Source organism: Juglans regia, chromosome 13 (assembly GCF_001411555.2).
Source record: "Juglans regia cultivar Chandler chromosome 13, Walnut 2.0, whole genome shotgun sequence".
Lineage (NCBI taxonomy): Eukaryota > Viridiplantae > Streptophyta > Magnoliopsida > Fagales > Juglandaceae > Juglans > Juglans regia.
The window spans coordinates 5,071,066-5,087,682 of record NC_049913.1 but is presented as its reverse complement, the minus strand read 5'-3'; the positions used below and the strand labels follow the sequence as shown (position 1 = coordinate 5,087,682).

At 35.9% G+C, this 16,617-nt stretch overlaps 1 protein-coding gene across 2 annotated transcripts; it reads right to left on the bottom strand.

Moving 5' to 3' along the window:
• Window positions 1-5,231: 5,231 nt before the first annotated feature.
• Window positions 5,232-15,465, bottom strand: LOC109012066 (mediator of RNA polymerase II transcription subunit 32). Of its 2 annotated transcripts, none has more exons than XM_018993515.2 (3): window positions 15,127-15,465; window positions 6,187-6,652; window positions 5,232-5,639 (listed from the first exon to the last, which is right to left on the bottom strand). In XM_018993515.2, the coding sequence occupies exon 2, from the start codon at window positions 6,616-6,618 to the stop codon at window positions 6,187-6,189; it is 432 nt and encodes a 143-aa protein (XP_018849060.1). In that variant the 5' UTR covers window positions 6,619-6,652; window positions 15,127-15,465; the 3' UTR covers window positions 5,232-5,639. The 2 variants fall into 2 exon arrangements, with proteins under 2 accessions (XP_018849060.1, XP_018849059.1); XM_018993514.2 differs by having other exon boundaries at window positions 6,187-6,633; window positions 15,127-15,459.
• Window positions 15,466-16,617: the final 1,152 nt, after the last annotated feature.

Here is a 16,617-nt window from a genome sequence, read left to right as displayed (position 1 = left end):
TTAAATATTAAAAAATAAATAAATAAAATTATAATATGATTAAAAAATACTTCCTTAATTATGAAGTAAAAAAAAAATTATTTTTTTATTTTACTTCGTGATTAAGGAAGTATTTTTTAATAATTTTTTTTACTTCATGATTAAAGAAGTGCTTTTTAATTATATTATAAATTTATTTTTTTTTTAAATATTTAAAATTATTAAAAACATCTATATAAAAATAATTATAAAAAAAACACATAAAAAAACTCATACTAGAGCCAGCGGTGGCTTCCAGCGGGAGCCACCAGCGGTGGCTCTAGCATCACTCTTTTATTATTATTGGCGTGGAAAAAGCACAGCATCGGTGTGTCCCCGAAATTGCGTGTATATTTTTTTCCAGAAATAATCCTGATATTTATTAATGTTCTCAATTGGAACGCTTGGTAATAAAAAGATTTTATAATTTGACCTAATTTGATATAATATATTAAATAATTTTATAATTTAACGTATAATATCAAATTTGTAAATTTATTCTCGTGAGATTTTTTTGTAATTAAAATATTTCTCAACTCATATTTAATTAAGGAAAATATTTTTTTTATAACATTTTATTAAACTATATTTTTTTTATAGAATAATTATATTTTAAATGAGAGGATATTTTATAAAATAAATTATAAAAATAACACTATTTTACATAAATAGGCTTATTTTAAAACATGATTATATAAATAATTGTAAGAATAAGTTGTATAATAGAAAAATGACTTATATTTAACCATTTTTACAACTTTTTAATACCGTGCTTTTGCCACATCAATAATAATAAAAAGTTTCACAATTTTAAAAATGTACTAAATTAGGTTTCTCAGCAATTTTCTGAAGCAGCGTAACTCATAATACTAAAGCCAATTGTCCTTGGCCCACATGCACGAAAACTGAGGTAGTGTTTGGATGTTGAAGTGAGTTGAGTTGAATTGAATTGAGATGATAAAATATTATTAGAATATTATTTTTTAATATTATTATTATTTTGAGATTTGAAAAAGTTGAATTATTTATTATATTTTGTATTGGAATTTAAAAAAGTTGTAATGATGAATTGAGATGAGTTGAGATGGATTTGGAAACCAAACGAAGCCTGAATGTTTTAAAGAGGCTTCCTCGTTGGGCTAAGGAGTGTGGAGCATTTCATTGGCCTAATACTCCAACTTTAGGTAAAATTTAGATTACGTTTGGATTCGAAGATGAGTTGAGATGAGTTGAGATGGATTGTGAATAGTAATGAAATGAGTTGTGAATAGTAGTGAGATTTGTGAGTTAAAATTGTTGAATAGTAGTGAGATGAGTTGAGATGAGCTGAGATGACCTGAGATGTCCTACGAAACCAAACGAGACTTAGTTAAACTATTATTGGAATAACCAAAGAAACTCAAATTTTAGATAATATGAGATAAATTTAATTTTAACTATTCTATTTACATCAAATTTCTACGTTAGATTATTCATGTATTCATTATATAATAATAAAATAATATAAAATCAATTTCACTTTATTTATTCCATTCGTGTCTAATTTTCATATTGAATTATCTATTTATTCATTATATAATAATAAAATAATATTAATTTAATTTTTTTAATTATTAATTTATTTAATTTTATCATATTTTACCATTCTTCCTATTATATGTTAATTTGTAATCATATTCTAATTAATTAGTAATCATATCTAAAATTTGCATATTTGGAGCTTTACCAAAACATTGCAAAGTTCACAGATTCAAGTGGAGGGTCCGCTTGAAATAACCCCAAATTAGTAATCTTGTCCACCTCAACATCTGCATTACATAGATAAACAGAGGAACAGATGTAGGGATTAATTAATAGGAGGGTCAGCTTGAAAGAACCCCAGATTGGATCTTTTATATATGTCATCAAAACTATGAGGTAAGGAAAGTAAAAGCTGCTTCTCAGTGGGGAATATGCGTAAATAAAGCCAACTTTTATTAAGAATTTACTCCCAATTTGTCAACTTCTGACCGATTTGAAGTAAATGCAAAGCAATAGATGACTTAAAACATTATCCATTATACAGCCAACTTCCCAAGTATTTTAAACAAAATTAAATCGGTTCAGCATCCGAGCTGTCCTTGAACAACTATGCCAAAATACATCCACAAAAAACATCAATAGTGGTTGTCCAGCCACATGTATTTCCAGCATATATGGCTAGGCAGCCACTAAAATCAGAATTTTAGAGTCTACCATCTAACTACATTAATGTGCATTTACAACAAATAAAAGAGTAGGAGACAACAAATAAAAGAGTAGGAGTGCCAAACGGTTACTTCCCTCCAAAAGGTGTGGATGAAGATGTGGATGTAGACATATATACACACTCATGTACTGTTTATGACATGAACTGAAAGTGTGAGAATATCTAAGGTTGTGATGCTCTCTTATTTACTCTTGAGCTTAAACGAGTTATACTTGTGAACACAGCTGCCCAAGGTATGTTTTTGGTCCCTTTCTAATTGTAGATTTGGATTTTATTGGGTACTTTTGTGTCTTCTGCAGGTTAAAAATGTCATTCCATTTAGCGAACATTTCACAGGAAAACCCGCCACCAGAGAAGGATTACAATGTATATTTCAAAACTTAAGGATGGCATTACGGGGACAGAAATCCTCGAAGAAAATCCCGTTCCAGTGTGATTATGAATGTAAGTTGGTCTGATTTCTAAACTGTAAGTATTATGGAGGTGATTATATAGTTATTTATTATGCAGAGTCTTTGATCCAAATCTTAACTAGGATTTGAGAATGAAATCTTTAGTTCTTATAGACTCGAAAAGCAAAAAGGGACTTCCAAATGCCAACCAACCAAAAGCAGCGGCGTTTATTCACACAGTCACATAAACAAAGACGGAGTCTACCGATGAAAAAAATTCATGTAAAAGCAAATCCATGAAAAATCAAAACCCACTACTATGAAAAACCCCGTAACAACTCATGCAAGAATTCAGTAACAAAACCCACTACTATGAAAAAAAACTCATGTAAAAACTCGGTAACAACTCATGTAAAATCAAAACCCACTACTATGAAAAAAGCAAATCCAAAGAAAAACAAGAGCTGAGATTGGATGTAGACCTTCAGGGAAAAAGGAAGAGGAGCATCGACATGAGGACGGAGAATAAAGAGATTAGAGGAAAAGGAACCGAAAGCAGGGGCAGATTCGGCGAGAGAAAGAGGGGGTTTTGGTTCTTTTGCCCCACGCGATTTTCAGTGCTTGGAGTTGGAGTGCGGTGGTGCACTGGTGCGGTGGCATTGTTGCCGACGAGACTAGATGCGGTGGCGAGGCTCCTTGGTCGAACAAAGGTTGTGTGCATATTCCAGCATAGAGTTTCTAGCCTTTTTAGAAGGAAATAAACAGACCTGGAAACGTCGAGAGAAGAGAGAGAATGTTAAAATTAATATTTTAATATAATTATAATAAATTTAAAGAATTTATTATTTAGTACGGTGATAATGCGGTGGCAGGGCTCTATGTCGAACAAAGGTCATGTGCATATTCCAGAAGGGAGTTTCTAGCAATATTTTGAATACAGTACCGGAAGACGTACCGGTCAAGACACTGAAATGAAATATTTCGATATCGGTACGGTTTCATATATCGTTTCGAGATAATCGATATATGAATAAATTATATATATAAATATATATAACAATTATATTCTAAAATAATAGTTATATATGAATAAATTATATATAAATACATACATACATATATATTATAAATAGTCTAATCTAAATTGGGGGTCAAAAAATAAACTTGTAGTTTGAAAAAAAAAAAAAAAAAAAACACAGTGAATATCGTGCCGGCCGAAATATAACAGCCGAAACGGCCGGTATTTTGGCCGGTACAGTATATATCTAGTACCTGTACCGGCCGGACGGCCGAAACGAAAAATTTCTGCCGTACCGGCCGGTACGGTACGAAATTAAAAATATTAGTTTCTAGTCCTTTTAAAGGAAAATAAATAGATCTGAAAATTTCGAGAGAAGATTAAAAATGTTAAAATTAATATTTTAATAGAATTGTAATAAATTTGAAAAGTTTGTTTTTTAATATTATTAAAAAGTGATTAATTAAATTTATAAAAATAAAATTTTTAATTAAAATTTGGTCAAATTTTAGTTACGTCATTACGAGCGCACTAATATGTTGAGCTACAGTAATTTTGATTATGAGTTACAGTAACTCAATAAATATGTTGCGCTACAGTAACTTAGCCAAATAAATTTTATATTATTTATCACTCATTTGTAAATAAATTTTTATATATTTTAATATTTTATATTTGAAAATGAAGTGAGTTTAGGTTGATAGATGAGTTTTTATGTATTTTAATATGTAGAATGTTGAAAATTATGAAAATAAAAATAAATAATGCATTAAATAAGTAGATAAGAGAATTTTAAAAATAATAATATTTTTTTATTATAAAAAATGAGATGACTAATCCGATAGTTTAAATTTTGAGCGGTTTGTTAAAAGTTAAAAAATGACATATTAACCAAATTTATCTAAAATTTTGTCTAAACTAATAAGAATGCTCTTGGAGTGTACAATAAAGTATAATAAAGACCCATACCCAAATCGACCCGGATTGAAATATAACCAGCCCAATAAAAAAATTAAATTATTTATTATATAAAAATTGATAAAAATTATAATAATAAAATAAAATAGATTAAAAATATTTCTCATCGAGCCTTATTCTATTTCTAAAACGGGCCCGTTTGTTTTCAGAGATGAGATGAGATGAGTTGAGATTAAAGTTAAAAAGTTGAATAAAATATTGTTAAAATATATTTTTTAATATTATTGTTGTTTTGGGATTTGAAAAAGTTAAATTGTTTATTTTATTTTGTGTGGGGATTTGAAAAAATTGTAATGATGAGGTGAGATGAGATGTTTTTGAAAAACAAACAAGGCCTAAAAGTCATCCAGCTGACATGACCCGATACCCAATTATCTACATTTTATTATCCAAAAATATATGTTAAACCACATTGTTAAATCTTGATTAAAATAAATAATAAACAAACTCAGAAGCAGGACGGGTTGGCATTTTATTTTCGGGTCGGGTCGGAAGTAAAAATAAACATAAATAAATTCCCTCAGGCCTGGGACAAATAGGCTGAGTGCACTCGTCACAACTTCAACTTGAATTCCCAAATCCAAACCCCTTAGTTAATAAATAGATTAAATAACTTTAATGAACCCAAAACAAAAGGTACACAAAACCACAAATTGAACAATCCAGTATTATTTTACTTGCTAGCATAACCACAAATTACAGATGAAATGTTACACACCAAAACACATTAAATCGGAAGGCAGGGTTAAAATTCCATAGAAAATAAAGACTCCCCACGCATATGTGAACTTGTCATTTCCACAAGATTGTTAGTCTTGCCCACAGTATGCAGCTCTACGATAAAATTGTCGGCAACTGTATATAAAAGAGCCTTAATGGTGCACCCTTGTATCCTCAGTCTTTGCAGAACAGATCATCGAAAAATAAAATCCCCAGGCCATGCTTCCCCCATGTGCTTTGATAGTGTGTATTTCCCCAGCACTCTCTGAGCATAAAACAAAAACCACAATGCACAACAAACTTCTTTCAGAGCTTTGGCTCTAATATATAAAGTTGGCACTTGCACATACCATGCGCCTATTGTATATGCACATTGCTCCTATCCACCTATTTATACAACATATGGGGGGGGGAGTCTCGTTAAAAAATCAATAGGTCCTTTAAAAAAAGTGCATTTGAATTTATTGTGAGATTGCTCTTGGAAGCTAATGGAAGATCTGGGTTGTAGATAAGTGGAATCTCTTTAATTAATGGCCGTTCAAGAAAATTTCAGTGGAGCTGCAAAACTAGTACAGCAATAGCATGAAGAATAAACAATCTTTAAGAAGCTATTTGCAAAAAATTATTTTGCAAGGCACAGAAAATATTTCTTAGAGATAGAGATAAGCAAGCAGAGGATAAATAACGAATCTAGTGAATGGTAATGGCAATGAGATAAATGCCTCCGATGATGAAACAAGAACTACATTTATTTTCAAACAAATTAAAAAGCAAGAAAAGCATGACTTATTTTGTCAGGATACATCATATACCTATTGAGCTGCATCTTCAGAGAACCTAGCATCAAAAGGAGCAGGAGGATGGGAATGGGAAGCACCAGTTCCAGAACCATGCTGTAGTTCAATCACAAGCCATCGGACAGCCTTACTCATCTGTTCCAACCGGACTGCACTAATGGGTGGAAGACCAGTAGTAGCAGCTTGCCCAGGCTTCCCAGCCAGTGAGCCAGTTGCTTCATCCACAAGGCACTCTGATCCTATCCTTTGCTTCACAGACTCCACAAACTCCTCCGCTTGGTCACAAGCCACTCTGAACAACTCCCACCTCTGCTTAAAATTTTCTAGAGCAGCATCTGTGGCTGCTGTTTTCTGGGCACCAGAAACCTCCTTGGCTTCAAGTACATTAGCTGCTGCAACAACAAACTCCTGATATGCATTGTTCAGAGAATCTACCATGTTGTCCATTTTGGGGCTCCCAGGCTAGTACAAAAACAATTAACTGCGAGGACTCAGTAATCAGAAGAAACTAACACCGAATTAAATATGAAAAGTGCAGTACCGCACAAATTTGTTAGTGGTTTTAGGTAAAGTAACCATTTCCAACAGCACCAAGAATTGGTTGTATTTTGAGGAAATTGTTTATGGATATGGAAGATGAAGATAGAAGCCTATTAAGGTTTCGTAAATGCTGGTCGATAACAAAATAAAACATACAATTTCTATCACTAACATTACACTATTCAATTTGAATAATAATAATATCCCAGATGACAATAAAATCCTACCAAATACTGAAATTTAAACTCAAAGTGAATAGAGTGTGATTCTACACGGCGAACCATCAAAATAACTCCTTACACATGTTATTCTCATATAAATGAATAGTTTGCGAACAACATCTAATTCTACATGAACCTATGTTAAAGACTCAATCATTGATCCAAAAGCTCTATGACTCTCATCTATCAGTATTTAATGACTTAATACTATATCCATACATAGTACCAAGGCATTTTAATCCAACCTATAGGCCGCCCCCTCCGTGACTTGAACTCGTGATGGAAGGGATTTGGGCTGGCCAGAGGTGGGGGATGACCCAAGTATATGGGGTGGGTTGTGTGTTTCTGTGTGAAGACGTCGGGCAAAAAGACAGACACAGAAGAGAGAAAAAAAGAGGACAGAGCAGAGACGGAGAAAGAAAAACAAAAAGGTTGAAAATTAATGTGAGCGAGGGGGCAACCAATGAGGTGCTTACGAAGTTACGTGACATATGTGCTGCCTTGTCTGCCAACTTAAACATTACGATATATAGCATATATAGCAGCAATTATTCAAGCGTACGAGCATGCCCAATTCAACTGAGACTATACAGTACACACCTTCATATATAATTCATGACTATTGCAGACTGACTAGGTTCTAGAGCGATGCATGCATGGAGATGGAGTAGTCCTTGCTGCCCATAATTATTCATGAAGAAAACTAATTAAAGTAACAAAAGAAAAAAACAGACTTAAATATTTTTTAAAAATGGAAATAAAAGGTTAATAGTGATCCATAAAGTGCTTGGAATAAATAAATCAAATATGCCTCTTCGACTTATACTTATCCTAACAAACCAATACCAATAATTAGATCCTTTCATCCCACCAGAAAGGGTCCAAAATCCATCATCCTTAATAATAATTTTGAACACTAATTTATTAGGAGAAACTAGTGCCTCGGATAGAAGCCTTAGGTTTGAACTGGTGGCAAGTGGGAACTAACAAATAAGCCCACAAACAAACCCACAACTTTTTGAGCTTTTATATAAACTTCCCATCTCCAACCTCTCTTTGGTTCAACCACCCAACTGTACAAAAGTTAGGCATTTTCTGTAATTACTTATCTATTTTAGGAGCACCTTTCTGAGTTAAGTATGATTCTCTGAGATGTAGTACTTAGGCAAAAAGAAAAAAAAAATGTTTATTTTAATGTGAGGATGGTAAAATGTCCATGATTTTTACTATTGTTACTATAATCTCAGGATGGTTGCTGTAAATTTGATTCTTATAGTTAGTTAAAGTATTGCTGTTGCATCATGTCCATCTTATGTGCAAGTCCAGACACTTGCTCTTACTAGTACAAGTTCATACTCTGGAAGTCACAGTTTACTGCAAAGTTCCTATGTCAGCTATTGGCACCATTAAATTTCATCCATACATGCCAACAAGTGAATCATAATCATAACTAACAATATTTGAATTTCCATAGCGTATTTTAGTGGGATTTCCTTTGTCAATTTTCTGGATATTTTTTTCCATTTATGATTTCAAATTATTTTTCGTACATTGAACATATGCTTGAAATATTAGTTGCAAGCTCTCATGTTCTCTTCAACAGTTTCAGGGATCTGAATGGATGGAAGTGCATAGCAGCTGCAGTAACAACAGTGCAACTGGAGAAGATCTTGATTGTCTAAACCCCAGTCCTGCTTCAAGTTTTGAACACTCTTTTGTCAGTGAAAGTGTCCCAGATAATAGCCAGAGTACCATTGGTAAATTTAGTCTTATTTTTCTTTCACTACACGTGATAACGATACATATGAGATCAGAGCATAATTCGGTCATGTGAATTAATCTTATTCTCAAAACTTTTTTTTTTTTTTTGATAAGTTAATCTTATTCTCAAAACTAATCTTGAAAACTCTCAGAAAAACAGCCAGGAACCTATTGTGCATAAGGAAGTGATGTCCAAGGAAAGAAAATAAAAACTATTGTCTCAGGGATGTAAGTTGTCACGCAATGGGGAAAGAATTTAAGCAATCGGAGAATATGTACCAGCTAGTGGAGTTTTGCATGATTTAAATTACTTTCATTGTGTAAGGTAGTATGAGAAAATGATGAATAATTTAATTTGGTAGTATATAAATGACTCTGAGAACAATGTTTTGTTGCCTTTTGACCAAATGAATGTTTTAACCACGACATATACCTTTTTTCAGAGAGCACAAAGTATTTACCGGAGCAAGCTCAAGAATCATCTAATTGCACTCCACAAATGAATCTCTACAAGTGGGAGGTGAGATTGAATTATCTGACTCAGCCTCTTCCGTGTCTACAATGGATATGAGCAGAAAGCATGTAAGTAGAACATTCAGTCTTATGGGTTTTATGGGATCAAGCAACTGGGAAGTAGGTTATGTGAGGGATATACTCAACAATGGCGAGTTAATGTTGGAAGATTTTGCACTGGGTCAGACCGGTAGGGTTGTGGCTCCAATTCTCTTTGATCCGTTGGAAAATCAGGGAAATGGATCACAAAGAAATGGAGAAGAGTACTACAGACTGTTAAAGTTAAAGGAAGCAAATTCTCGTGCTCTTGAAAGGCCACCAGACTAGATGTAACAAGAAGAATATTTGCATGTGATGAGCTGTACAGAATCATTCATTTATTGTTATTCTGTTATTTCGGTCACTTATACTATAAATAGTAACTGTACATAACAACTAAAAGCAATAAGAGAATACTGAAGAATTCTCCACGTCCAATTCTTGCTCTCTGCATTCTGTTACGTTGCTGTGCTCTGCACTAGCTCAAGGCAGCAACTTCTTCTCTTACTTTGTGATTGTATCATTCTTAATATGGTACCAGAGCAATGACAGAAAACACTGAATCATCCAAGCACTCCAAAAATGAGAACAACCCTCATCATCCTGCTAGCCCTTATTACATTCAACCGGGAGAAGGAGCATCATCTCCTTTGGTTCCTGACTTACTTACCACCGAGAACTATGTAACCTGGGCAAGAACGATGCGTCGAGCTCTCAACATCAAAAATAAGCTTGGATTCATTGATGGTACAATCACCAAGCCCACACTTATTTCTGATCCCCTTTTCGCACCATGGGAGCGCTGCAATGACATGCTCATAGCATGGATTCAGCACTCGGTTAGCTCAGAACATCGCTCGAGCATTGCGCATGCAGACACTGCCGAGAGTGTTTGGTGTGATCTTCGAGAGCGATTCTCTATCCAAAACGCTCCTCGAATCTTCCAAATTACCAAATCAATTTCATCATCAACACAGGCAAATGATTCTGTCAGTCAATATTACAACAAACTCAAAGTTTTTTGGGATGAACTGGAGATTTACGAGCCTATGCCTACCTGCAACTGTGGAGCTATCACAACCATGCTGGGATACAACCATCGCAACAAGGTGATGCAATTTCTTGTTGGACTTGATGATTCTTATGACTCAGTCCGTGCGCAAATCTTACTCCATGAACCACTCCCAGCTCTCAACCGAGTTCTCTCTCTCGTTCAACAAGAGGAACGACGACGCCAACTCCATTCAGTACCTTCACCACTAGCCATGATGGCTAAGGGACCCGATCCTCGCAGCACCAATCGCAGAGATCGTCTTTTTTGCACACACTGCAACGTACCAGGCCACTCTCCGGAGCGTTGCTTCTAAGCAAATCCGAATTTACCCGTGTGCTCACACTGTCGCATACCTGGTCATACCAAGGACAAATGCTACAGATTGCATGGATTCCCTCCCGGCCACAAGTCTAGTTCCAAATTTAAATCCTCAGCTAATCAATCTTCCCTTGCGCAGGAGGAAATTATCAATGGTCCACCTATTACTCGAGAGCAGTATAACCATATCCTTGCCTTACTCCATCCTCCTTGTGGTGATGCTACAATCTCTACTGCAAACACGCCTGCTGCAAATACCACCCATACCAATTCACCTCCTGTCTCTGGTAATTTTCATTCCACTGTCATGCACACACACAACTCAACATTAAAAGGACCAACATCTTGGATTATTGACACGGGTGCCACAGATCATATGATCTGTAGCCCCAAATTCTTCACTCATAACATCGATTCCATTTCCCGCATCATCAAGCTTCCCAATGGATCTACCACTACTGCTACACAAATTGGTGATGTGCAACTATCACCTCACTTAATTCTTCGCCGTGTTTTATATGTACCTGATTTTTCTTTCCATTTAATTTCTGCCAAATCCTTAACACATCACTCTAATTGCTGTCTGTTATTTTTCTCAAATTCTTGCTATATTCAGGACCTTTCATTATGGATGACGATTGGAGTGGGGACGGTGCATGATGGCTTGTATCACCTACAACTGTCCAGACCAAAACCAGAAACTCTGCAAAACCATTTTCATTCATTATTTCCTTCAATTTCAGTCAATCACACTACTGCTTTCAAGTTGGATAAATTTGCATTATGGCATTATAGACTTGGACATAGCTCCATGGTTCAATATATATTGCATGATGATCATTCCAGTTCTAATCATTCGGATCAATCGAAATTCATTTGTGATATATGCCCTCTTGCAAAACAACACAGACTACCATTTCCGGATGCAGAATCCAAAGTCACCAAAGCGTTTGATGTTGTTTCAATGGACATTTGGGGACCTAACCAGACGCCTTCATACAATGGTGCTAAATACTTTCTCACCATTGTCGACCAATTCACAAGGTGCACCTGGCTTTATCTACTGCAAGCAAAATCTGAAGCTCGGACCTCCATTTTAAATTTTTTCTTTCTCATCGAAACTCAGTTCAGCACCAAAATCAAAACCATTCGATCCGATAACGGCATTGAATTTCAAATGCCAGATTTCTATAATTCCAAAGGTGTTGTCCATCAAACCACATGCATCGCCACACCTCAACAAAATGCACTTGCCGAACGCAAACACCAACATATACTTAACGTAGCTCGTGCTCTCAAATTTCAGTCTGGATTATCTCTTCAATATTGGTCTGATTTTGTCACTACTGCCGTATACTTAATCAATCGGACACCTACCCCCACACTCTTAACGTAGCTCGTGCTCTCAAATTTCAGTCTGGATTATCCTTCAATATTGGTCTGATTTTGTCACTACTGCCGTATACTTAATCAATCGGACACCTACCCCCACACTCAACTACAAAACCCCATTTGAACTTCTTTATCAAACCAAGCCTTCCTACTCCCACTTGAAAACTTTCGGATGCCTCTGCTTTGCCTCCACGCTTTCACATGCTCGATACAAGTTTGAACCCCGAGCTCGAAAATGCGTGTTTCTTGGCTATCCATACGGAGTCAAAGGCTACAAATTACTGGACCTCACAACTCAGCAAATATTCATCTATCGAGATGTCACCTTCCATGAAGAAATATTTCCCCTCAAACAACCAAACAAACCTACACCTAAATTGCCCACCCTTATCCAGACACCATCATTCTCATCTCCAATTTTCGACCCTCACCTACACACTCAACATATTGACACACCTCATGATGCAACACCATCATCTAATCCCAATCCCAATCCCACTACCCCTACAGACAACTCAAACTCACCATCCACTTATGACTCTACAAATAATCCAACACCATTATCCTCACACACCTCAAATGATCATACCACCACAACAACACCTACCTCAAACCATAATGAACCCACCCAAGTCCTTCGAAAATCTACACGACAAAGAAAAGCCCCTGCCTTCCTCCGTGAGTACCATTGTCAACAAGTCTCTGCCACTGGCCCTCACCAATCAGCATCCACAATGACAGCCTCTGGATCATCCTCTCCATCAGGTATACATGTCTCTTTTCCCATTTCCGCTGTTTTATCTTATGCATCCTTGTCTCCTCAATTTCGGGCATTCACCACGTCAGTTTCCATCAACACTGAACCAACATCATATACTCAAGCCATTCAACAGCCAATCTGGCATGAGGGCATGGATCAAGAACTTGCTGCACTCGAGCTTAATAGGACTTGGACCATAGTGGATTTACCTCCCGGCAAGAGACCAATTGAATGCAAATGGATTTACAAGTTAAAATTCAAAGCTGATGGTTCGGTTGAAAGAGCTAACGCTCGGTTGGTTGCTAAAGGATTTACTCAACGCGAAGGTATCGACTTTCACGATACTTTTTCACCAGTTGCTAAAATTGTTTCCATTCGTTGCCTCTTAGCCATTGCTGCCATCAAAGGGTGGGAACTACAACAGCTCGATGTCAATAACGCCTTCTTGTATGGCGAGCTAGATGAGGAAATTTACATGAAGCCACCACCCGGTCATTTTGCAGCCAAAACTCCTCAAGTTTGCCGATTACAAAAAAGCTTGTATGGCCTTCGACAGGCCTCCCGCCAATGGAATACCAAACTGGTTTCCTCTCTAGCTGAGTTCGGTTTTATCCAATCCAAGGCTGATTATAGCCTTTTCACCAAATACACTCCCACTTCATTCATCGCACTACTCGTGTATGTCGATGATATTATCCTCATGAGCTCGGACACCAGTGCAAGCAATGCTGTTAAACAATTTTTGGCGACCAAATTCCGCATCAAAAATCTAGGTGCATTGAGGTATTTCCTTGGCATGGAAATAGGTCGAACACATGCTGGAATCCAGATACGCCAGCGCAAGTACGCGTTAGATATTATTGCTGAAACTGGCCTTTTAGCAGCCAAGCCATCTCCATTACCAATGGAACCGAACATCAAACTTAGAAGGGATGAAGGTGACATATTTCATGACCCAGCACTTTACAGAAAATTGGTTGGAAAATTACTTTATTTGACTCACACGCGACCTGACTTGAGCTATAGCGTAAATTTGTTAAGTCAGTTTATGGACAACCCGAGAGTGCCACATTATGATGCCGTTATTAAAATTCTCAAGTACATCAAGGGAACTCCAGGGCAAGGCATTTTTTTTTCTGCTAATTCAGCCATGGAACTGGTTGCATATTCAGACGCAAATTGGGCAAATTGCCCCGACATTCGGCGCTCCACCACAGGATTTTGTGTCTTCATCGGCAATTCTCTAGTTTCATGGAAATCAAAAAAACAGAACACCATTTCGCGATCGTCTGCTGAATCGGAATACAGAGGTATGGCGGCTGTCGTTTGTGAGCTTACTTGGATTCGCTACCTCCTTACAGATTTACGCATCACCATTGAAGCACCTGCTACTCTGTACTGTGACAACCTCGCTGCCATGCACATTGCGGCAAACCCAGTATTCCACGAACGCACGAAGCACATTGAACTAGATTGCCATCTAGTTCGTGACAAGATTGCAGCGGGACAAGTCAAAACTATGCATGTATTTTCCTCTGCCCAATTAGCAGACTTGCTCACCAAGCCCTTGCACTCACCAGTTTTTACTCGACTGCTGCTCAAGATGGGAGTCATCAATGTGTACTCTCCATCTTGCGGGGGGTGTTAAAGTTAAAGGAAGCAAATTCTCGTGCTCTTGAAAGGCCACCAGACTAGACGTAACAAGAAGAATATTTGCATGTGATGAGCTGTACAGAATCATTCATTTATTGTTATTCTGTTATTTCGGTCACTTATACTATAAATAGTAACTGTACATAACAACTAAAAGCAATAAGAGAATACTGAAGAATTCTCCACGTCCAATTCTTGCTCTCTGCATTCTGTTACGTTGCTGTGCTCTGCACTAGCTCAAGGCAGCAACTTCTTCTCTTACTTTGTGATTGTATTATTCTTAATACAGACAGATGCACTCTCTGTCTCCAAATCTCTATGCACTCTCTGTCTCTCTCAATTGGTGCCTCACGGCAGACGGATGCCATCCCCTTTGAATTTTAAAAAATAAATCCGAAAAATATTGTCCGCTGCCACAACGGTAAAAAAACCCAACCCTTTTATATACAGATAGCCATTTAGAGAAGAGATTTGAGCGAGCGAGCGAGCAAGAGAGAATTGAGAGAGACAGATATAGGAGTTTCCATCTCTCTTTGGGGCGCATTGCATGCACTGGAATTGAAATCAGACTAAGTAAAAGCACATCCAAGAAAGGCCATAAATACATACTACACAAACATACATACATAAGCATACATGGAGTGCAAAGTTTCTCATACATTCGTATATGATGAATATATAAAGACGGGAGAGAGTGAACTCACGGAGATAGAGAACGGTCGGAGCGGAGATTTGACAGTGCGCCTATGGAGGTGATGGAGGTCCGTGAAGCTGAAACACACGGCAGCAACTTGAACTGGTGCCTCACGGCGGACGAAGATGAACTGGTGACTCACGGCAAAGGGATCGTAATAGCTTGGCGAAAAAAACGGAGAGGAAACGGAGTGAAGAGACGGAGAGGAAGAAAGGGAATCGATTTCACGGGCTGTTGGGAGGGAAGAGATAGGGGATTTGGGGATTTTGGGCTGTTGGGAGAGGAAGAGGGGGGAAAAAGCAACGATTTCAAGGGCGAAGGAGACCGACGATTGACGAGATATTTCGATATCGAATCGTTTCGGATATCGTTTTATAAATATATAAATTATATTTTAATTTTAAATTAATAATTTATATGTAAATAAATTATATAAATTATAAATAGTCTGATTTGAATTAGGAGTTGAAAATAAGAAAAACTAAATAAATATCAAAATTCGAAATATTGGCCAGTATCAATTAATATGGTCAAAATTCTGACCAATACGAAATTATATCCTTATTTATGTATGGTATATTTCGATAGTATCAACTGGTAAGAAATAAAATTTAAAACCTTGCAAAATACTGTAATTTTGCTAATAAAATAATATGGATAGTAATGAATAGTGGGTCTTCAAATTTGAAAATAAATTGAAATATATTGTAACTCATAGTTTCATATTTTGAAGTAGGGTGAATCCAATACAGTGATTTTTAAGTCAAATTCATCAAATTTTAAACATTTGACTCATTTGATGAGTCTAATACCAATACTCTTAAAAATACTAACAGTGAGATGGTTATAGTTAAAATTTGGCTAAAATTTAACTAAAGTGCATAAATTCTATTAACACCAAACTCAATAAATTTACAATATATTTAACCAACACCTAAGTCACTGGCCGAATAAATTGCTGGCCAAATTATATTTTAGACAGAAAATATTCCTTCTTAGTAAATCTTCATCACACAGCAAACAAAAACCGTAAAAAATTCACACCATTCCGAAAAAATCCACAAACAAGTGTTCCTAGGATGTAAAATTTGCAAGTGAACATAATAATAATCGAGCAAGGATTTATATTCCAATGAAATTTGGAGAGTTTCTTATTTTAATAGAATAAATATTACAATTAAAATTAAAATAAATGAAAATGTCAAAATCAATATTTTAATAAAATAGTAATAGATTTGGAGAATTTGTTACTTGAAGTTATTGAAAATTGACTAGCTAAATTTATAAAAATAAATTTTTTAGTTAAAATTTGGTCAAATTCTAGTTAGGACACTACTAGTACTCTAAAAGTCCCAAATTGTATTAGGCATTGGTATGTAAATTTGATTAGGAGTTAGAGTATTTGAGTTACAGCAACTTAGCCAGATGAATTTTATATTATTTCTCACTTATTTGTGAATATATTTTGTATTTGAAAATGAAGTTAATTTAGGTTGAAACT